At 51.3% G+C, this 22525-nt stretch overlaps 3 protein-coding genes across 5 annotated transcripts; 2 read left to right on the top strand and 1 right to left on the bottom strand.

Annotated features, from left to right (window-relative positions):
• Nucleotides 1-56: 56 nt before the first annotated feature.
• Nucleotides 57-3845, bottom strand: LOC131586002 (protein-L-isoaspartate(D-aspartate) O-methyltransferase-like). The gene is made up of 9 exons (XM_058852737.1): nucleotides 3802-3845; nucleotides 3562-3696; nucleotides 2694-2798; nucleotides 2329-2360; nucleotides 1784-1888; nucleotides 1447-1567; nucleotides 1238-1323; nucleotides 930-1099; nucleotides 57-657 (listed from the first exon to the last, which is right to left on the bottom strand). The coding sequence occupies exons 2-9, from the start codon at nucleotides 3674-3676 to the stop codon at nucleotides 645-647; spliced, it is 747 nt and encodes a 248-aa protein (XP_058708720.1). The 5' UTR covers nucleotides 3677-3696; nucleotides 3802-3845; the 3' UTR covers nucleotides 57-644.
• Nucleotides 3846-3931: 86 nt separating this feature from the next.
• Nucleotides 3932-8918, top strand: CCDC32 (coiled-coil domain containing 32). 3 transcript variants are annotated; one of them, XM_058862955.1, is made up of 4 exons: nucleotides 3932-4031; nucleotides 4230-4467; nucleotides 5191-5347; nucleotides 6961-8918. In XM_058862955.1, the coding sequence occupies exons 2-4, from the start codon at nucleotides 4239-4241 to the stop codon at nucleotides 7097-7099; spliced, it is 525 nt and encodes a 174-aa protein (XP_058718938.1). In that variant the 5' UTR covers nucleotides 3932-4031; nucleotides 4230-4238; the 3' UTR covers nucleotides 7100-8918. The 3 variants fall into 3 exon arrangements, with proteins under 3 accessions (XP_058718938.1, XP_058718945.1, XP_058718932.1); XM_058862962.1 differs by having other exon boundaries at nucleotides 3979-4035; XM_058862949.1 differs by having other exon boundaries at nucleotides 4004-4135.
• Nucleotides 8919-12906: 3988 nt separating this feature from the next.
• Nucleotides 12907-13998, top strand: LOC131573614 (prolactin-releasing peptide receptor-like). The gene has a single exon (XM_058827740.1). The coding sequence runs from the start codon at nucleotides 12908-12910 to the stop codon at nucleotides 13991-13993; it is 1086 nt and encodes a 361-aa protein (XP_058683723.1). The 5' UTR covers nucleotide 12907; the 3' UTR covers nucleotides 13994-13998.
• Nucleotides 13999-22525: the final 8527 nt, after the last annotated feature.

Genomic DNA, 22525 nt, shown 5'->3' with positions numbered 1-22525 from the left:
GACACGTCAGGGAAAAGCCGAAACACGAGCATTTCTTAATAACCCAAATCAGAACAGCCAAGAAATGAACATATTTTATAATCCCAAAGAGGGAAAAGTCCAGAAATGATCGTTTTTCAAAACTCCAAATAGAAAAAAAAAACACTCCAGGAAACGTGCATCTTTCATAACATTACAATCCAATGTTGCTGCCCATGATTAAATTAGTTGGTGCAGGCAGGAGAGGACACGCTCCCATGTTTAAAAACAATGACAAATCAGGGTACATTGCTGCTCCGAGACACTAATTGCGACTTATTTTTGCCAAGCATTAGGCAGAGTAGTCGATATTAAAGTGGTTTTAGTGAAGCTTTAGGTATTCCTGTCTGCTTTCAGAATTCTCTGTGAACTGATGTTATCTAGAGTTTATCAGAGGATAGCTGGAGTTGTCTGGATCCACTCCCTGGAAGCTGCCATAGCCTCCAAGAGCCTCCCCTGGTCTTGTCCCTGTTCTCCATCCCTCCAGAACGAGCTCCTCCGAAGCAGGATTTCCCTTTATCCATTGATGAAATTTCCATTAAAAAGCAAAACCATACTGACCATCTACAGGCCTAAGTCCCTCTCATGAGCTTTCTGAGGTGCCTTTAGAGATATCCATCCATGTGTCAGAGGTCATCCCTGAGGCAAAGGAAAACCAACAGTTACTACTCCCTCAGTTCTGTGCCAGCATCACGTGGAATTTAAAAACACACACAGGCTCCAGAAAAAGAGGAAATAAAACTTTGCAAGCTCTCTCAAACAGAAGATACTCCCTGCTTTGCCAAGCTGTTCTCTCCTTCTTTTTTCCACAAACGGCATCCACCAGGGATCCAGGACTTGGTCAGCAAAGCCAAGGAAAGCAAGCTCAGAGGGAGAGGAGGGAGTGTTCCTCAGGGAAGAGCAGATTTTACCGAGGCCACTGCTTTTCCTTGTCTGTGAGAGGGACGTAGATGACGCCCATGAGCTGGGTCTCGACGATGTGCCCGTCGCTGGTCTTGTCATACTGCATCAGCACCTGGTTTGCTCCCTCGGGCCCCACGGGCACGATCAACCGCCCACCCGGCTTCAGCTCCTTCAGCAGCTGCAGCACAGAGAAATCCCAGTCAGCAGAGGCAAAAAACCCCACACAGACAGTGGGAATGAGCAGCGCTGTGAAGGTCGTGACAGAAAAGAAGCTCCCAGCGGTTTCCTCATTTTCTCCCAGCACGGCCACTCTTACCTCTCTGGGGACGGTGGCTGCGGCCGCTCCCACATGGATCGCATCGTAAGGAGCCTCCTCGGGATATCCCTGCCTGCCGTCTCCAACTACAGAGAGAAAACACGCAGAGAGGACTTTGGTTGTCATAACAACTCAAAGCATCAACACAGACTGGAAGGACTTGGAGGAGCAGAGCCAAGGGAAAAACCCTGGGATTGCAGGGAGCTCACCCACAAGCTTCACACGGCCGGAGCTGAGCAGCGTCGGATCATCCTCTTGGACGTTCCGGATGGATTCGCGCACCAGCTCCTTGATGTGCTCCACACCCACAGCTTTTCCTGTGGGGCCAATCTGGAAAGAACAGTCAAACACCTGATGCTTCCCTTATGGAAGAGACAGGGCAGGTTTCAGTGGGAACTGGGGAATTTCCAGGAAGAAACTCCAGAGGTTCTGAAGAGGAGGTGCAAGCACTGTGCCCTTTCCTTGGTTTTAAGGCTGAGTAGTCCCAGTTATATCAGCTAATCAGGGATGTGCTTTCCAGGCTGGGAATAGAGTGCCATCACTCACCATCCTGGCAAAGCACGCGGTCAGGTATCCGCTCCCAGATCCCACATCCAGCGCCTTGGCACCTTCCACCAGCTGATCCTTGAGCAGCTCCAGCGCGTGGGCATGCTGCAGGGACACCCAGGACAAGGAAGTGGGAAACATCCCAGGGTTAGTCTCCTCTTCCAACACTTCTCCTTGCTTTCTGATTTAATCACAGCACGCCTGGCCTCGTGCCTGACACTTCCAGAGCAAAACTCAAGTGTCAGACCTGAAAGATCTTTTGCAGGACATTGTTTAGGCAGAGGCTCAGGAATTAGATGTGAAACAGCAGAAAAAAAGGTCTCATATAAAAAAGGGACAACATGGAAGTCCCATCTAAGCACACTTCTAAAGCAACTAAAAGAGTATAGGGGAAAATCCTCTTAAAAAGGAAAATCTCTAAAGAAAAATCAGGATAATCATGTCCATGGGGTGTTTCAGTTTTTTACTTGAAGGAAAATTAAATATAAAAAGAGAAATAAACCATTCTCTCCATTTCTGTTGAAAGTGAGGAGTTTTCACCTTACCATGTGAGGGGCACTGATGGTAGCCTTGTAGCCTAAAAGGAAACGGGTGACACAAGTTATTTTATATAAAATTCCCAATGGGAACAGTCCTTAATTCTCCCCCACCTTCCCCTAAAAATAGGAAAGCACTTGTCTCCTGTTCCAGAATCACAGGATGATTTGGGTTGGAAGGGACCTTAGAGCTCATCCAGTCCCTGTCCCTGCCATGGGTGGGGACACCTTCCCTTACACTAGGCTGCTCCAAGGCCCATCCAGCCTGGAACTGGACACTTCCAGGGACAGGAATTCTACAACTAGACCATGGAGCACCTGCCAAGGCACCTTGTTCCCTGCTGACAGCAGATGCTTTGACAGAGGTGACTCACCGATGGATTGAGGAGAATCCATGTACGGGAAATACTTGATGTAGTGACCTCTGTCTGTAGCCAACAGCACATCGAAAACTCGCTGAGACTTAATGATCCCTTTTTCTGGGAAAGAGGGAAAAGAGAGACGGGCAGGACTGAAATCTTCAGCATTCCAGGAAGAAGAGATTTGAAAGGGGAAGCACACTTCAGGGAGTTCATGGATCTGGGGGAACTAATGAGGGATCTGAGACAGCAAAGCAAACGCTGATGGGCAGACATCCTTTCCCATTCCCACTAGGGGCCCAGCCAGCAGCGTGGCCCATCTCCAGAGGGCGGCCACCTGCATCCACAACAGCTCTGCCACTTCCAAGTGTAACGGGAGTGAAATGGAGTCACATTCCACGGCAGGAAACACAGACTCCGCTTCAGGTTTCAGCAGTGAACTCAGGGGCCATGACTGCAGAGGCATCCAACATCCCTTCACACCTTTCTGCGGGAATTCTGGGCAAGTTTACAGCTATTTTGATGTGTGTTCCAGCCCGCTGTCCTGAGCGCCGGGCACCATTCCAGCCCCCGGGCACGGATGTCCGGGGCGCCCGGCTGCACCCCCGGCCTCGGAGCTCCGAGCTGCAGCACTTTAAAGGGCGCCACACACTTCCAGAGACAGGGAAGGAAGGTGTGAAGAGGCTTTCCTGCCCCTGCTGGCATAACTCCTTGTTTCCATCTATAAATAGGACGAGTTCAGGCTGGGGCAAATGCCGGAATTCAGGAACATTAACCCCAACCCTTCCGAGTGAGCGGTGTCACACGGTGTGACACTAAATATCCACGCACAGACATTAAATATCCGTTCTCTGCCATTCCAGGGGATGCTGCCGGCACTCACTGTAGAGGTTGTTGACCAGCTCCGCGTGCGTTTTCCCGCTGGATGTCCAGGCCATGGTCCTGGTGAACAGCAGCCCCATGAGTGCCAGCACGGCGCCGGACGGCAGCTGGCTCATCCCACGGACACGGCAGCGGCCTGCGGAGAGAGCGGGCTCAGAGCCAGGGCAGAGGTCCCCGTGTCCCGCCCTCGTTAAACCATGGCAGGTGTGACAGCGGCTCAAGGATGTCACACCGCACTCGCCTGCGCCGCCCGGGACAAGTTCCGCCCTCTGCCAACATGGCGGCGCGGCGGCGTCAGCGTCCCCCACCCTGCGGACCAATGGGCGCCCTCGCTCCTCCGGCTGCGCGTCGTGATTGGTCAGAGCCGGAGCCGGTGGCGGCGGTGATTGGTCGGTCGCGGCGCCGGTGATTGGCCGGGCCGGGTCCGGAGAGGCGCGGGCGGAGCTGCCGCGGTGCCCGAAGCGCGGGGCGGTGGGTGCGGGACCGGGCGGCCCCTCCGCCCCACGGGCAGCAGCGGGGACAGCGCTCTCCGGGGCGCGGCCGGGCCTCCCGCTGCCATGAGAATTCCCTGGAATGTCCGCTGGCGTGACTTGGGCAGAGGGCGGGAGGTGGCGGAGGCCTGGGCGGGCGGATCGGCTGGGTGTTCACGGTTTATTCCCCCCATCGCAGGATCCCACGATGAGGATGATCGAGAGCGTGGACTCCGTGGTGACCCGGTCCAGCGAGGACCTGTGGGCTGAGATCTGCTCCTGTCTGCCACATCCCGAGCAGAAGGACGCCGGCGATGCCTTCACAGACTCCTTCATGGATTCCTACGCCGAGGGCGGCGGATCGGGCGGCTCTTCCCAAGCTGCCCCGAAGCCCTGGGCACCCCTGAACGACTCCGAGGTGTATTTAGCATCCCTGGGTGAGTGTCTCCCACTGCTGAGGTACCCGGTGACAGCTCTGTTTATGCGGTGCCACCGCTGTGGTCAAATAGTCTGCCAGCTATTTAACACAGAATCTGACGAATTTTCCTCAAGTGCGGTAGTGGAAAGGTGAAGCTCAGTCAGAGCTTCTTCATCTCTGCCGCGGAAAGGAACTTTTTATCAAATAAAAGCTGAAAAAGTTGGTTTTTACCCTCCACAATAAGTGGGAGGCTGCAATCAGCAACAGAGCAGGTGGCAGAAGTGGCTTTTTAAGCTTTTATTTCTGCCAGAACTTTCATCGTGCCTTCGTTGCTGTTTCACAGCGCACCGAGTAATGCAATGAGAGTGATTTATATTCCAATTTGCATGGAAATTGTGGGAACTCAGTGCCTGTGAGATCTGTGCCCTCCTGTGTGATTTCATGGAAACTGAGCAGTAAGTGTGAAAGTTATTAAAACCCCAAATGGGCAGAGTTGGCTGATTGCACAAACCTTATTTCCTTCAGAAGCATCACCTGAAAAACATCATCTTCTGTATATATAGGAAAGAGAGCCACGCAGGCTTGAAATACAGAGGGGAAAATTGCTTTTAAAATAGAAATTAGTCTCAAAAAGTTAATTCTACTTACTTTTTTGATATAGAAGTCCAGATCCTTCTCTCCTTCCAGAAAAAAAAAGCCCAAAATATAACCAAGATAACAAAATCCCCTGTTCTCCTCACAGAGAGAAGACTGATGAGGATCAAAGGCCTGTCCCAGGAGGTGACCTCCAAGGACATGCTGCGCACGCTGTCCCAGGCCAAGAAGGAATGCTGGGACAGGTTCCTGCAGGAGAAGTTTGAGGCGGAATGTTACGTCGAGGGCCACGATGCTGACGAGAGGTAACGAGGAAGGGGTCACCACTTACCTCTTAAAAACTAGAAGAAGGTTTTGACAGGACATTACACAGAAACACCACCTCCCTGCAGCTCAGAGAGGCTGCCACGGGATTCCCGCAGCATTTTGGAAATGCCCATTGGGGTTGTGCTAGAGGGAAAACAGAGCACGTAGGGTTTGAACTTCCAGTGCTCCTTTCTGATCTTTGCACCCCTCAGACTGCATGGAAGCAGCTGGGACCTGCTCAGTGATTTCCCTCCTCACACATGGGGTAGGGAAGGGATGAAGCAGAGGAGGGAATGCCTGGTGTGTCTCAGGTGGTGCCAGTCCTGGGATGAGATTTCCCTTCCCTGCCTCTCTTACAGTGCTTCTGCTCTCTCCCCCATTGCCCTCATGCAGGTGATGTCAGAAGTAAGACGGGAGCCCTTTTCCTAAGCAATCTCCCATTCCCAATCACATGGAATGCTCTCCAAATTCCTCATTTCTCAGCTGACATTTTCCATGATTGCTTCTGGATGACGAGAAGATTATTTCTCTCCCTTGAAGAAAATCTACTTAAGCCAGACCATGAAAAATAATCCCTTGTTTATAAGGAGGTTTCAGATGATTTCTTTGGTCTCCAGTTAACTTCAATGCGATTTGTATTTAAAACCAAGCTTTTCAGCTCTTTCTGCTGTTTTTAAAGGGTGAGGATGTTATCCAAGAAAGAATTTCAGTCCCTAGAACTTGACTGTGAAGTTAGAGGTCACTCCTGAATGGTGCTGAAGTTTTGAGTCTCACCCACTGATGTAATTAAACAAGCCTTAATTTTTAAGTGCATCGAATAATGATGTTATACAGTTAGGGTTATATAGGTTTTTTAACCTTCCAGTGCTATTAATGCTCACACATTTTGAGATACTCTTCCTGATTTTTTGTTCCCTTCCCTTTCCCCCCAAAATATTTCCTGATCTTCATCACAAAGAGGCAGTCGGGGGTTTGGTTTGTTTGAACAAGAGGTTTTTTCACTTCCAGCCCAGAAAGCTGGAAACTCCTGGAATCATAGATTGTTTTTGGTTGGAAGGGACCTTAAGGCTCATCCAGTTCCACCCACCTGCCCTGGATAGGGACACTTTCCACTATCCCAGGTTGCTTCAAACCCCATCCAGCCTGGCTTTGAACATTTCCAAGGATGGAACAGCCACAGCTTCTCTGGGCAGCCTGTGCCAGGGCCTCAGCACCCTCACAGCGAAGAAATCCTTCCCAGTATCCCATGTAACCCTGCCCTCTGTCTGATTGAGTTGGAGTCTTTGGCTACAGAGACAGAAGAGGACTTCAGGTGTGTAAAGGCTGAAAGGGATCCTATGCAGGTCCTTTACACTGAGAGAAATCAGATCATAAAACGTGTTCTAAGCACAGTTTCAAAGGCCCACCTGCAGGGGGTGGCTTTGTAGAATGACAGATTCTGCTTGTCCCTCTGGCACAAGGATCCATCCCACGCCAGACCTCGCCTGTGGGAACAGCAATACCCGCAGAGGGGCAGGAAATGCCCCTGGAGGCTTTTCCTTTCGCTTCTCCTGTGTGTTCCTGTGTGGCTCTGTCACTCTCTGGTCTCACGGTGTCCCTTTGCTGTCCCCAGCACGCTGGAGCACCTGAAGCGCTGGCTGCAGCCTGACAAAGTGGCCATCAGCTCCGAGGAGGTGCAATGCCTCATCCCGCCGGAATCGCAGCCGGAGAAGCCGGAGGCCGAGGAGGAGCCTCTGGCTGCGGAGCAGTGAGAGCCCCCTGCCGTGCCCGGGGCTGCCTCTTGTCCCAGCCCCCTGGAAGATGTACCCAGCCATAGGAATAGCAGGAAGGGGGGCATAGAGCAAATTATCAGTAATTGAAAAAGTAATTTTTAAAAGAAAGAACCCCCAACACACCAAGTTCCAGCTCTGGAGCTCTGGAGACAGCGATGGCACTGGTAGGGATGAGAGGGAATGCCTGTGACACAGCTGAACCAAAACCTCACCATCTTCTCCAACCTCATCGTTCCAGCCTGGATGTGGATTGTTTGGAATCCATGAGGAGACACATTAAAAAACAACAACAACAACAAAAGCAGAACAAAAGAAGCACCAGAAAACATCATCATCTAGAATAGAGCAGAGAAACCACTGAATCACTTTCTTCCTGTCTTTTACCTTTCCATTGCTCAGTTGGGCATTTTTTTCCTCTCCTGCCAAATCCACTTTGGTGTTTTCTCCAGATCTTCACTGTTTCAGGCTGACTTGGCCCCAAGCTGTGCCAGGAAGAAGACGGATATTTCTCACCTCTGTGAATTTGGGACCTTGAAGCTCTCACTGCAGTCAATAAATTGATGGTGTCATTGACATTGTAGCTATTTCACATTCCTCTCTGTAATGTACCCTCTAGTATCCCACTTTATTGCCCAGACTCTCTATATTAGACTATTGGAAGAGAATTTTTCTTCTTGTTGGTCATTTTGTACCTGTTCTTTATTCCTTCAGCCTCTCCAGAAAAAGACCAGATGAGATTCTGTATTGGGAAGCCAAGAGGAGTAGCCAGGGACAAACAACTTCTTTCCATCACAGAATTGCATAGAATTCTCTGACTTGAAATGTATTTAGTATTTAATTGTTTTTTTCACCCTGCTTAACTCTTCAAAGGGTTATTCCCTTTTACTAATCCAAAAATCTGTGATTTTTGTGCTGGTTTTTTGCTGATCTGTGTGTTCTGCCTCGGCACCAACACTGGAGGTCGGTAGAGGGAAGCAGCACAGTCTGTCAGAGCTCCTTGGGGGAAATTGTGGTTCTAGGAGTTAATCCACGCTGGATTCATACCGTGTTTGTTTATGTATCTGTTTGAAAATACTTTTTTAGGAGTAAATTCTTGCTGGAGCTTCCCAGTTTCCTGTCTCTGTACCCAAATCGAGGCGCTGCTCTCTCAGTCACTGTGTCACAACTCGGAGGTTGTTCCCACCATCAGCTTTCCTGATGTAAGTCCCAGCCCAGGCTCACCTCCCAAAAAAGTCACGCTCAGAATTCTCCATTAAAACAGTCCCTTGTGTTTTAAACCTTGAGAAATGGGGTGAATCATCTGAGTGCCAGCGATGCACAACTCACAAGCCTTGTGTCTTGCTGGTTTGGTCATTAAATGTCCTCTTTAATTTATCCTTTAACTGTCCTTTATTATATTAAATCTATGTCCTTGTGCAGATCTCTCTCACCTGATGTAACAAAGCTGTGACAAAGATGCAGAACTGAGATGTTCCCAGAAATGGTTTGTGCAGAGAGAGAAAGCAGCAATTTCTCTGTCCCCAGCCTATTTCCCAATCAATAAAATTCTTCTTATTGGTAGCAAGCACTATGACAATGCTTTATATTATATTATCTGTTCTTAAACATATTTGAGGAAGAAATGTACCCAAAAGAACTGTGCTGAAATAATTCCACATCCACATCACCAAGCATTTCCTTTGGAGAAGGGACCTGAGGGAACAGCTCTTACCATTTCACTTGTAAAAATAATAATCATTCCAAGATTCTCTGACCTGCTCTATGGAGACATGTGGGACATCCAGCTGATAACTGCAAAGATTGAGAAATAATTTACTTAAATTAATCCCTTATCTAGAGTTAACTTTTTTTTTATCCTGTATATAATAAATATAGTTACATAAACATATATAATTAAGTTATAACAGAGAGTATAGACTTGGGGTGGGTCTGTACTTAAATCACCATAAAAAAAACCCTTTAAAACTTCATTTCAAAGTCAGTGAAACTGTGAATAGGAGTGTGATGTGTCATTGCACTTGGTGATGATTTGAGTAGCAAGGGCTTTACCTCCCAGTGTTGGGGTTTATTTTGGGAAAAGCAGGCTGCTGGGCTCCTCTCTGCCAAACAAACTCTTGCTGGTAAAAGCAGCAGCCTCACTTTTTGCTTCTACAGCAACACCAATCTTCCTATGTGTGGAAATAACTCCCACAGAGGGAGAATTGTTGAGGCTGGAAAAACCCTCTGGGATCATTGCAGCTGAGCCCACCCGTGTCCCCAAGTGCCACAGCCACACAGCTTTTCAATCGCTCCAGGGCTGGAGACTCTACCCTTGCCCTGCGCAGCCTGTTTTTAACAATTTAACCCAAAAGATACATCAGTGACATCTCAGGGACAGAGGAAGGGCCCATCCTCAGAGGCACAGGCAGCTCTGCAGCCGCGGTGCCTGGCGGCATCAGGTCCAGACCATGGGGCACAGACCTGTGCAGATCCAGGGAATGACCTTCAGGCAGGATAAATGAGTAAATCACACAGGAAACAGCAGCCCTCCTGCCTTTTGTGCCTTTAAAAGACAATATTTTACCTTTTTCACTGCGTGAAACACCCATTTCTGTACCCCTTTGAAGCCAGTGGAGACCCCATGTGGTGACACAGCCCCAGCCTGGCATTTCAAAATGGGGCGAAATAAAATTGTATCTAACACAATTCACCTGCTCCCTTGTCAGAGCAAGGGGAGGGCAGGGCTAACAGAGCACTTTGGGCAGCAGAGAAAGGCTCCCACCCATCCAAATGGGAAAAAACGTGGTTCTCCACAAGCTTGGACCAAAGGAATCGATTCCACAGAAGCACGAGCTGGCAGCACCCTGTGGTGATGCTGAGAATCACAGAATTCCAGGATAGTTTGGGTTGGAAGGGAGCTCAAAGCTCATCCCGTTCCACCCCCTTTCACTATCCCAGGTTGCTTTAAGCAACATCCAACCTGGCCTTGGACACTTCCAGGGATGGGGCAGCCAGAGCTTCTCTGGGCACCCTGTGCCAGGGCCTCCCCACCCTCACAGGGAAGGATTTCTTCCCAATATCCACTCTAAACCCTCCCTCCTTCAGCTTATGGTCGTTAAATATTCCATCCTCCTTTGGAATTGACAGGGTCTCGGGGATCTCTGGTTTTTTCTAAAATCCACGCTGGTGACATGGAAAAGAGTAAAAATGACAGCAAAATGATTCTCTGTGGGATGGGAGGATGGACACCAGGATGCCATGGAAGGGACCTCCAGCACCTCCAGCTCGACCATCAGGGTGGACTGCAGCTTTCAAACCCATCCTTGTACCCCTGAGCCAGGACCTGGGGTGGGGCAGTACAAACTCTGGGAATAAGAGTGATTTATTCTGCAGGCTCTGGGACCAGCAAAGATGATGCCAAATAAGGTTTTTCCAGGATAAGCCTGTGCAGAGGGAAGAGCTCACATGGCCATGGTCACCCTGGCCATGGCACATCCGGGCTGGGATGGAGCCTGTGACTGCCTTGGGGTGGACTCATTATCCCACTGCTGGCTCCAAAGCCTCTCTCTCCTCTCAAGCCAGCCTCTGGCTCTCCTTATCTGAGTGTTCTGCTCTTTAAAATTAACAGCAGCTCTTGTCAGGCGCTGATACGGAGACAAAGATGATTTTCTTCCTGCTGATTATTCGGCAGGGGTGAGAATTCTCCTCTGGATCAGCTCAGCCAGCTTTAACAACCAGCTTGGCTCCATCAGATTGTGATGAATTTATCACCATCTTGCACCAAAACTCTCCATTTTGCAGAACTCCTGTGACTGCTCTGACGATTTCCATTCCTCTTATCTCCCCAAAATTCCAGTGGATGATCATTATTCCTCATTTTCCCTTATTTAAGTAAGGCTGGCCCTGGTACCCTTTCTCATTTGGGGCAATTCACAGTGGCTGGACCACCCTCACCCCATCTTACACTTGCCCCCCCAGCTGGGCCACCAGCACCCCGGGGCTGGGTGCCCATCACCCTACGGCTGGGCCACCGTCACCCCACTCTTCTCTCACCCCACTTTCCCCCTCCTTCCCTCGCCCCCGGGCCGAGACTCCCGACGGGGCGGCCGCTGCCGACCCCGGGAGCTCCACGCCGTCCCTGCGCCCGCCCGCCCCGTCCCCTCCGCGCCTTCCCCTCCTTCCCTGCCGGGAGAATGTCCCTGGATCCGGCCCCGAGGGCGAGGGAGGGGCTCCCCGCAGCCCCCCGGTGCTCCCCGCCGGGCCGGGGGGCGGGATGCGGCTCCACCTGCGGTGCGGGGCGGTGGGATGTGCGCGTCCCCCCGGGTACCTGGAAGACCGAGCCGTGGGTGGGAACGTCCTGTTCCTCCGGGACTGAAAGGCTCAGGCAGCGGGGGGGGGAAAAAAAAATAAAGAAAGACAAAGCAAGACAAAAAAAACCCCACACCACAAAAACCCGGCTGCGAACAGCTGTGCCGGAGCCTCCCGGTGAACACCCTGCGAAGGGAACGCTCCTCCTCATCCTCACGGGAACATCGGCGGGCAGCCGGCGGCTCCCAGCCCTGAGCATCCCGGACTCCTCGGCAGGTAAGAGCGCTCCCGACAGGGACAGGGGGTCCCACAGCCACACCCTGGACCCCCCAAACCCCAGCCAGAGCCGCGGGGTTCAGCATTCATCGGAGAGGGAGCAGGACCCTGGCGATGCACAGAAGGGATGGTTTGACTCTCGTGAGTACATGAAGCAGAATTAAAGAATTTAATTGAGCTTCAGAATTTTCATTCTGTAAGTTAATGAGCATTTTGGTTCCTCAGCTGCGAGTTTCCTGATGGATCTCCTGATGTGTTCCTGCCCCAGGCAGGGCACGGGGACCTGGAGCTGTGGTATCACAGCGTGCACCCTGTGAGTGCAGCTGGGACGTAGAAAACCACAATCTCCCTCGGTTAATTACAAGGGTTTCTTAATTAATGCTGATTTGACTTTCCACTGTGGGGAAAAGACTGTCCAGATCCTGGTAAGGGAGATCAAACAATAATTTTGAGAGTGTGGGGCTTGAAAGGAGGATCCTGGAGGGGAACTCTTGATTTCCATAAACTTTCTGCTGGAATATATTTTACCTCATTCACTTGTGCTACTGTGAGTGGGTTTATGGAGGTGCCCAGGGAGCCAGGCATTCCCTCCTTTCCTCCCTCCCATCACAGCTGCCACAGGAAAAGACAGGAGAAGCCAAAGCTCCATGGGTGGTGAAGATATAACCAAGGGGGTAAAAGAACCCAGTGGGACAGGCTGGGATTGGGTAGGGTGGACAGGCTGGGGTGGGAGATACACAGGAGTGCAGGGGATGGAAAGGATGCTCCTGCCCAGCCAGGCTGGTGGCTTGGTGGCTCAGGGTGGAAATAACTGGGAAAAATAAAAAGCAAGAAATGCAGGCGTGTCTTTCTTTTCTGCCTTACGTCAGTGCACCTCCCAGGTCACTCTCCATGAGGTTTCTCGAGCTGGTTTCTGGGTCCTACTGCCCCAAGCTGGCAGCTCCCCACAGATCTGTGCTGGCTGCTTAACTATTTCACAGCCAGCTTCTCAACTTTCCTCTAAATTGGAGCTCCTCTGTGTCTGTCACAGGGCATCTTGACTCTTAAGCAACTCATTTAAACTAGCCAGTGCCTCAGCACAGGGCTGTGCAAAAGGCCCAGACTCTGGGGACAGGTCCTTCTGCCCAAAAGTTCAACCAAAATGTATTTCTGTGTCCCCTCCAGAGCTCACAGGCTTGTCTGTGTTTGAGTTGTGGAGAAGCTGCTTTGGCCACAGGGGCTCCCATGGCTCCGCTGCCCAATGACTCCTGGCACAACGGCTCAGCCCTGATCTTCACCGGCCTGGACCTGCTCCTGGAGCTGAAGCCGCTCTTCATCCCGCTCTATGCCACGCTGGTGGCGGTGGCGTGCATCGGGAACCTCTTCCTCATCCTCCTCATCGCCCTCACCAAGAAGCTGCACTGCACCACCAACTTCCTGATCGGGAACCTGGCGGTGGCCGACTTCATCATGTGCCTGGCCTGCGTCCCTCTCACTGTGTCCTACGCCTTCGAGGAGCGGGGCTGGCTCTTCGGCATGTTCATGTGCCACTTTGTCACCCTGCTGCAGGCCGCCACCGTCTTCGTGTCGGTGCTGTCTCTCACGGCCATCGCCATCGACCGCTACGTGGTGGTGGCGTACCCGATCCGCAGGCGGATCAGCCGCAGGGCCTGCGTCGGCCTCGTGGCCTGCATCTGGCTGCTCTCCATCGTGGCCTCTGTGCCCACCTCACTGCACACCCACTACTTGGACCTCAACGCCATTGGCCACGACATGATCATCTGCGAGGAGTTCTGGAAGCACGAGGAGAGGGAGCGGCTGCTGTACTCGTGCCTGATGCTGCTGCTCTCCTACATGCTCCCGCTGCTGGCCGTGTCCATCTCCTTCTGTGCCATCACCCACCACCTGCGCAGGAGGAACGTGCCGGGGGCCGCCCATCCCTGCCGGGACAAGTGGACCAGGACCAAGCACAAGACCTTCCGGGTGCTCATCATTTCCGTGGTCTGCTTTGCCATCTGCTGGCTGCCTCTGCAGGTGGTCAACTTCATCCGGGACATCGACGAGGAGTTCACCATCCTGGACAAGAGGTACGTCAATGTCATCCAGGTCTCATGCCACCTGATCGCCATGAGCTCTGCCTGCTACAACCCCTTCATCTACGCCTCCCTCCACGACAAGTTCTGGTTCCACCTCAGCGGCTACTTCTACCGCAAGAAGCAGAGCTCCAGGACCATGTCCTGCAAGGCTTCCCGCTTCAACACCTGCTCCACCCTGGCAGACGCTCCCACCGGAGCCTCGGACAAGATAGCTTTGCAATCCAGGTTACCTTAGCTGGAGGACCTTGAGAGATTTGGTTTGCACAGCCCTATATCCCAAATCATGGCTGGGACATATCCCTATATCCCAAATCGTGGCTGGGTGTAGTAGGTGTCCAGCGCTACATTTGCAGCACAAAGACTTCACCAATGGTTTATGCAGGAGGTGGGTCGGTGTCTGAGCAAGGCAAACACCCATTGTGTAAAAAACCCTTTGGAGAGCGCACATCTTCATTGTGTAGGATATAGATTGTTCCTAAGCAACAGGCAGCACTTTGTGCCACGGGGAGAGGTCGACTTGCACGGGGAGCCGTGAAATTGCTGTGCATTTATCCTTTAAAATTGTGGCTTACTGGTGAAGGAACAATGTAGGCTCGGAGATGTGCATTCTGCAGGTGCAGATGGGGGCACACGGCTGCTGAAAACACGTGGCTGGTTTGGAATGGGAATGACTTCCATAACCTGCTTGTCCTGCTGGAGGAGCCGCCCCCGTAACCTGACACGGCATCCCAGTTTCTCCAGCCAAAGGTGCAGAGGCAGCTGGGCACATCCATGAAGTCATCACTGCTCTTCATGGCCAAGCAGGACTCAAAAGACCTCTAGTGATGAGTTTCCTGGGAATGATGTCTCAAATTCTGCTCCCAGGGAAGTTTAGCTTGGTGGATGTCCACGTTTAGAGTCCTGCAGTGGAGGTGGGGGTCCCAGTGCCAGGCTGTTCTATCCCAGAAGCTGCCAGATGAAGGGTGGGTTTGCTTGTCAGTGCTCCTCAGTGTCTGAGGTGCTTCTGTGGCCTCTCAGGCTGCTCTGTGCAAGCAGCACATGCAGAAGGCAGCATCTCCCTACACCCAATTTCCATCTAGGTTTTAACCTCTTGATTTCCCAGGAGAAACCCTTGGGAGCAGCCCACAGGCACCAGCACCCCCATAGGCACCACAGCTCAGGGCCACAGCAGCTCCCAGCTGCCCTGCTCTGTGGGCAGAGCTATGACCTCCCACTTCTCCAAGAATAGGACTTCAAAGCCCCCAGGCAACACATCCTCAGACCTGCATGGAACCTGCCCGTGGCACTTGGGAGCATCCAGTGCAAACACAGCTGGCTGGACCCCAACAGGATCCCTACTCCACTCCCCGTATGCCCACCCACAGGCTTGCTCACCTTCTGGCTGAGGCCCTAGAAGGACTTGTGATCTTCTGTGGGGTGACCAGCAGAGCAGGGACCCATCCAACGCAGTGCCAGTGGCCTCTGTTGTGTTCCCACAGAGCAGCTCCCTCCTTGGCTTCCTGCAGCTTCCCTAGGCCTGGGCTGCTCATCCAGGAGGAGCCAAGCAAGGCAGAAGGTCCCTGTTTGTCCTTCCTGTAATAAAGGCTTCAAGAGCTTGGACTGTGTGTGTGTATTGATGTGAATCCCACAAACCCCAGAAACCCCTGACTGCAGCTCAGTCACATCCCAGGAAGATGCCAGCTTGGGTGTGGATAGTTCTGTCCCAGTCCTGGGCAGTGGCAGATCCTTGGAGGTCAGGCTGGGATTAGTGCTGGCCCAAGCTGCTCCAAGCCCCATCCAGCCTGGCCTTGGACATTTCCAGGGGTTGAGCAGCCACAGCCTCTCTGGGCTTCATGTGCCTCACCATGGGGCCTCACCATCCTCGGAGCCAAGAATTTCTTCCCAGTATCCCATTTAACCCTGCCCTTTGGCTGAAGCCATTTCTTCTTGTCCTGTCACTGCCATCTCTTCATTTCATCCCATCACAACCTCTATTACTTCATTCTTAATTAAAACCCCTACATTTCCTTAAATTACACTTCTTGGCCTTTTTCTCCCTCCAACTCCACCACCCACTCATTCCCATCACTGCATTTATCTGCAGGACCATTTAAAATCCATATATCCATCCCTAAGGACTGATCCACAAAGAGGATGAGGTTTTCTCTTCCATGTTTCCAGACTAGACCAGAGTTTGCAGTTATTGAGCACTGGGAGAGAAAACCCCCACCCTCAGGTCACCCTGTCAAGATGTTTTGCTCATCCCTCAAATTACCTGCAGGAAAAAGGAAAACACTATTTTGGGAGGGTGAGCTAAAAGCTGAGTGACTTCTGAGAATAAACACAGAAATCCCAGGGCTGCAGTCTGTGATTCACAGAAACTGGATATATAAAGGAGAACATGGTTTGTTTTCTTAATGAAAGTAAATTAATCAGATAAATGAGGGAGAAAAACATGTTTGAAGGCTGATTCTGCAGAATATTCCTCAGGAAGTTGCTCGAAGCTTTTCTCCCAGGAACCAGGGGGGATAAAGGGGATATTTTTGTTAAATCATCGTCAATTATTAGGAGTTTTGCACAATATTGTCCCTGAGGCCGTTTCTTCCTCACAAACTCTGTTGTTGGCTGAAATATGGTTGATAATGGTTGGACTCAATCTTAAAGATCTTTTTCAGCCTAAACAATTCCATTCTATGACCCTCTTCTCTACCAGGATTTGGTGCCTGTAGCTTTTCCTTCTGCCACGGCACAGCCCAGGAAGGGAAAATATTGGTCACTGTTTAGGTGTTTACAGCTCTAAGGGGCAGATAATATAATTTATTCCAGTGATGTTCTTTCAAAAGCACTTGAGAAATGATTGTTTGAAAGAGCTTACCTACAAGCAAGGTTTTATTCCCATTATTTGATCCCCATCCAGGTTTCTCCCATGGCTGCAGATGATGAGGCCCTTTGTCCTGCCCTGCAGAATGAATTGAGATGAGCATCAGCTCTAAATGCACATGAGGGATCAACACTGTTTCCATGTGTACTCCTAGAAATTTCCTCCTCTGCCTCCAAATCAGGCACAGCAAACAAAATTAGCCTGGTAATTTTCCATTGACATTTAGCCCCCGTCTCACTGTGTTTGTTCTGTCTCGATGTCACCAGTGATGACAAAACATCCAGAACAGAGAAGCTCTTCCACTGAGCCAGGATCATTGGGCAGATTTTATTTGTGGATCTGGAAAAGGCTTAGAAATTGTTGATTCATTTTATATTATTATTATAATTATTATCATTACCATTATTTCCCGGTTTATTGTGAATAACATTCTGGCTCAAGCCACCACTTCTGATTTCCTTTAAAGGACTTGCAAAATACCTTTTCCATTTCTCTGAGCAGATTCCATAGGCTGTACAAACTGTGGCCAACTCTTTCCAGATCTTGGCTCTGGTTAAAGAGGCACGTTTGTGACATGTACATGAGTAAATCAGGCTTATTTTCACTTCTCTTGGCTAAAAGCACAGTTGATACAGCTCAGGCTCACAGTAAGGACCCGGAATGGGTCCTGGTTTGGGATGGAAGGGACCTTAAATCCCACCCAGTTCCACCTCCTGCCGTGGGCAGGGACACCTTCCAGCAGCCCAGTTTGCTCCAAACCCTGTCCAGCCTGGCCTTGGACACTTGGGGGCTGGATCCCACTGGATCAGGCAGACTGAGCACCTTCCCATGGACATCACCTCTCTGTGAACTGCTGGATCTTCCAGCATTGTTGAATTATTGAAAGCACCACAGTTGATTTATGGATGTGCCCACTTCTGACTCATCTTGTATTCCCCCGGTGCCTCCTCCTCCTCTGTCACTGCGAGCGCTCACACTTTAATTTCTGTGAGTGTAGCAAGCTCTCGCTGCAGCAAATTAACCAAGATTTCCTAAGCCCCAGTTTACTCCTCATTCATCTGTTTTATCCATCATCCCACTCCCGCAGCAGATGCCAAGAATCTCCTTAGTCACACACAGCGGTCACCGTGCCCTCACTCGGGGACAGATCTGGCATTTACCAGACTTAGTTCAACATCATTCCCCAAGGTGATGATGAGGGATGGGGTGCTTTGTACCAGTCGCCAAAAAGCTACAGACACAGCCCTGGCTTGGTGCCTCTGCCTGGGAGTCTTCAGCATGCCGAGGATGGAGCAAGGCTGGGAGACACCCCAAAAACCCTCCCACTCAAAGCACCAATTTTACTGCACGTTAATATCCAATTTTGGGAGCAATGCGGGAGACACAGACATTTCCTGCAGCAGGGATGGAGTCATCCCACAGCCCCTGGCAGCAGAGAACTTGGGGTGATGCTCCAGCAGGGGGTGGCTGCCTCCCCCCAGATGCTCCAGCCCATCTCTGGGCTGTGATGAGTGGAACGAGGCCGAGGCCATGCTCAGCATGCAGGTGACGGGCGCTAATTCCATAAACGAGGTGAGCGCTGATTGCCACGCAGGGAAGCGCTGCAGAGCGGCTCTTGGTTGCCATAGGAACCCATCAAACCCCCCTCACCCCCCGGGAAAAGCCAAATTGCTGGATCCAGACAGCTCCTCTGGTGGTGACAGTGGGGGTCTCTGCATGCTGACAACCTCCCGCTCCAAGAATGGAACCAGAGCAACCTCAGGAGGTGGAAGATGGCAGTGGGGATGCCTAAGGCTCCAAGGAAACCTTGGAGCCCCTTCCTGTGCCTAAAGGGGCTCCGAGAGAGCTGCAGAGGGACCAGGACATGAGCCTGGAGTGACAAGGGGGGATGACTTCCCACTGCCAGAGGGTAGGATGGGAGATTGGGAGGAAATTCTTCCTTGAGATGGTAGCGAGGCCTCAGAGCACAGATCACCCAGAGAAGGCTGCTCTGTCCTGGAAGTGTCCAAGGCCAGTCTGGACAGGGCTTGGAGGGGAACCTGGTCTAGTGGAAGGTGTCCCTGCTCAAGGCAGGGGCTGGAATGGGATGGGATGTCCTGGAAGGGGAACAATAGGTCCCTGCAGATTTTACCAGGGCTCCGAAGGGAAAGTTTGCATTGCTGAGAATGTGTGTGATGCTGATAAAACTCCAAAGTTCTGAAATAGGATCCTCGCAGCTCTTTATCCCAAAAATGTGGCAAAAAAAGATATTGCAATAATCCCACTGGGTTGCAACAAGAGCCTGGTGAAGCAAATGGATGAATTTTCAAGATTTACCCTCAAACTCACCCCAAGGCACAGCTTTGTCCTTCTCACTCCATCAGGAACCGTCACCTCCTGGGCCACCCTGAGCCCGAAGCAACACCTGGAAATACCCAGGTAGGTTTACTGATGCTCATCCCTTCTGCATTAACAAGAAATCTTAATTTCTCCCCTTGCCATAGGGTGTTTCCAGGCTGCCAGCTCCCTCCTTCCATGGAAGACGACACAGTTCCTGGGTCTCCATAATTATTTACATGTGGGCTGTGTTTATTGGCAATTAAATGGTTCGGTGGCTCCGAGACATTAGTCTCCTCTAAACATGTTGTCTGCCAGATTGCTTCCTGCCAGCAGTCCCTGTGGGATGAGGAATTCTGCCGAGCCCTCCGGGGCCGTGTGTGGATGGGAGGGAGCAGCTGGCAGAGTCCCCCCGGGAAAATAATGCTCTGACAGAGCAGGTTTGGAGCTGGGAGCCACGGGGAGGGGTGGGCTTGTGTTAAACACTGAACAAACAGGCAGACCTGAGCCCTGGAAGATCAGAGGGGTGGCAGGGATGGGCTGTGCAGGAGCATCCCAGCCTGGATCAGGGAAAGGAGGGATGTGACAGGCCGGGATGGGGCGGTGGGACCGTGCAGTGACCCCACCAAGGCAGCTGCCCCAGCCCACCCCGGAGGACAATTACCACTTACAAGTCTTCAAAGATCCACTGAAACGCTGCAGGGCTCACCCTTGCTGTTGCAAGGCTTGGTTAAAAGGATTTTTTAATAAGGAATTGTCTGAAGCCAGCGAGCAGAGGGTGGATTCCTGCAGAGCTGCTCCAGGGAAGGCTCCGGCGCAGAGCCGAGTGCCCGGGGAGACTTTGTGTCTCTGCAGCATCGTCCTGTCAGCAACAGGAATTTGCTGCCAGAACCAGTCCTGGCTCCGGGGGGCTCTTTGTGAATGCTCAGCAGGACAGACCCCCCAGCCTTGCCCTGCTGTCAGGGCTCTGCCACAAACCAGATGTTTTCGTGGCCACCCCGAGTGTCCCCAGCCCCTCATCCCCTGCTGCTGCTTCCTTCAAAGCCCCCAGCCCCCAAAAGCCTCCTGACCCACATGATCCTACAGAACACCTTGATTCTGGACGGGGTTTTGAGCAACCTAGTATAGTGGAAGGTGTCCCTGCCCATGGCAGGAGGTGGGACTAGATGATTTTTAAGGTCTGTTCCTACCAAAATCATTCTGGGATTCTCCCCCAAAGTTCAGGCTCGCTGGGCTCTATCAGCTTAACCTCCACTTGGACTTGCTAAAGATCAGGAGGTGGGATTGAGGTGTGTGATGAACAAGCAGCATGGAGATCCAGATATTTATATGCATTTACTACGTTTTTGCATTTTAAATCTCAAGCCTTTGCTGCTTCCCCCTGCTTGGCACTTTCCCAGGTTAGAAATGAGCTTGAACCTTCTCAGTTCTGCTCTGCTGCTGGCAGGGGATCTGAGGCTGCGCCTAGCCATGCTCCTTATCCTTTACTCCTCACTCTGGCACCTTAAAATTCCTTCAAACATTGGCAGCTTCCACAGGGGTTTCCTCAAGCAGCTGTGTGTTGCTAGTAGCTCCCACATCCCTATTTTCCTCCTCACCTGATGCTCCCCATCAGCAATAAACATGATTTTGTTGGTTGCTCTGAGCTTCTTCCCAAGCCCCTGGTGCTTTCAGGAGGGCAGAGGGATGTGTTTAGACCCCAAAGTGCCCCACTGTTCCCCATTCCAAGCTCCCACCAGCAAATACCACTCACCAGAGCCTCTGAAAGGTGCAGTTTCCACACTGATTCCAGGCTTCGCCAAAGAGCTCTGCAGCTCATGGATAAACCCTGATGGAGATTTATTTTAGTCTCTCTCATAGCTCAGCAAGGATTCTGTGGCTCCCATTAGCACTTTGGAGAGGTATAAAGCAAATTCCTCAAGCTTTTTGGCTCGAAATCACGTTAAGATTTGCTGAAAGCAACAGAAGATGCAGTTTATAACTGTGGGTCTGCAAAGGAAAAGGCTTTTGGAGAGTTTAAAATCCAAAGTGTTTTTTTTCCCAGAATAAAAGGAAACCACCTTGTCTGTCTTTATAGGCAAGTGGAAAACAGACCAGGAAGATTCCCAGACATGAAGAAGAGGTTGGACATAACTGAGACAGGAGATTCCTGCCTGGTACCTGAGATGGGATTCCAGCTACGGTTCCAATCCCGCTCCCAACATCCTTTGGGATGCTCAGTGTGGGGCAGCTCTGCTGAATTTGGTGGCAGCAGCACTGTGGAAAGAGCAGGTGAATTTCTGCAAGCCCTTCCCATCCAGTCATGACACTTCTGATTTCTCCTCTTTTAACCCGAAGGACAAACTGCCAAGGATAAGGAGAACCACGTGGAGGCACATGGGCCCTGGCAGAAGGTTCCAAGGTGCTCTGTTCCCCCCTCCCTCCCGCTGGCGCCTGGCCTGGACATATTTTGCTCACGATGCAACTTCCATTATTTCCATGGCAACCATCCTTTGTCGGGGCTGAAGACTGGAGATTTTTTAACAACTCCCCGTTTGCCAATTCAAGCCCCAGAAGGAAATGGGAAAGTTCTCATTCACATGCAAAATAGCTGCGATAAAAGCCGAGGGGTGCAGGGCGGGGGCAGCACTTGGGCACGGCGCTTTTCATCCCAGCCTTCCTCATTTCCTTGGTTTACAGTGGCAAAGAGCACGTCAGGGATGTGCCTGACAGCCTCTCAAACCCACCCGTGGCAGGGGGTTGGACCTTGACGATCTTTAAGCCTCTTCCAACCCAAACCATTCCGGTATTCTACGAATACAAAAATATCTCGACACACAATAGACCCATTGGAGACGCTTTCCTTTGGCTCTTTCAAAACCCCGCCTGCGAGGGAAGGAACATCCCAAGGATGTTCATGCTCAAAGCAAGATCCCCAGCCCGTGGTGACTCTCGTCCATCAGGAGGGAGGCTGGGAGCCAAGAGGAGCAGAAGCCAGGCTGGTGTGATGCCGTCTGCAGGCGTCAGAGCAGCCGTCCCTGGCACCACTTGCTCCTGCCACCATTCCCAAAGCTTTATTCCTGCTAGATCCGAGGTCATGGCTACCAGCCAGCTTGGCGACTGGCAGCCTTAATGTGTTTATTTCAGCCCCAGTGCCTGGCCAGGAAGTCGATTATTCCTGCAAAATCCACAGAAGACGGACAGGAAAGAGGAGAAACCTGACATACACCCTGACCTGAGCATGAGGACCAGAGGGAACATGTTCCAAACCCCTTCCCAGAGTCACGTTGCCAAAAGCCAACAGCTTGGGGTTTGGAAAGGGGTGGAACAAGGCTTTGCAGGTGCAATGTTGGAATTGGTAAAGAAGATGACACGTGAAGTGGGATTTTTGGAACAGCAAAGGTTCCTAACCCGTCTTGCTCCCTGGTGCGCAGGGAAATTCCAAACCAGCTCCAAATTCCAAAAGCTGAGCAGGAGCAGAAGTGACTACTGACAAAATACAGTAACATTGTGGTACTTTAGAGAGAATCAGAAGGTTTCGGTGTCACGAGGTAGAATTAAACTGTTGTGGTGTCTCCACAGCCCTGGACAGGCCTCTACAGGGAGAACACG

The sequence above is a fragment of the Poecile atricapillus genome, chromosome 1 (genome assembly GCF_030490865.1).
Source record: "Poecile atricapillus isolate bPoeAtr1 chromosome 1, bPoeAtr1.hap1, whole genome shotgun sequence".
Taxonomy (NCBI): domain Eukaryota; kingdom Metazoa; phylum Chordata; class Aves; order Passeriformes; family Paridae; genus Poecile; species Poecile atricapillus.
This window is presented reverse-complemented; position numbering and strand designations above follow the sequence as displayed.

Excerpts from the sequence above, each read along its gene's own strand:
- LOC131586002 (XM_058852737.1), bottom strand. The coding sequence starts at position 3,676 with ATGAGCCAGCTGCCGTCCGGCGCCGTGCTGGCACTCATGGGGCTGCTG. Across the intron at positions 2,799-3,561 it reads GCTGGTCAACAACCTCTACA|AAAAAGGGATCATTAAGTCT; the intron begins GTGAGTGCCGGC and ends CCTCTTTCCCAG. Across the intron at positions 2,361-2,693 it reads GGATTCTCCTCAATCCATCG|GCTACAAGGCTACCATCAGT; the intron begins GTGAGTCACCTC and ends GTTTCCTTTTAG.
- CCDC32 (XM_058862949.1), top strand. Across the intron at positions 4,468-5,190 it reads GGTGTATTTAGCATCCCTGG|AGAGAAGACTGATGAGGATC; the intron begins GTGAGTGTCTCC and ends TTCTCCTCACAG. Across the intron at positions 5,348-6,960 it reads GGCCACGATGCTGACGAGAG|CACGCTGGAGCACCTGAAGC; the intron begins GTAACGAGGAAG and ends TGCTGTCCCCAG.
- LOC131573614 (XM_058827740.1), top strand. The coding sequence starts at position 12,908 with ATGGCTCCGCTGCCCAATGACTCCTGGCACAACGGCTCAGCCCTGATC.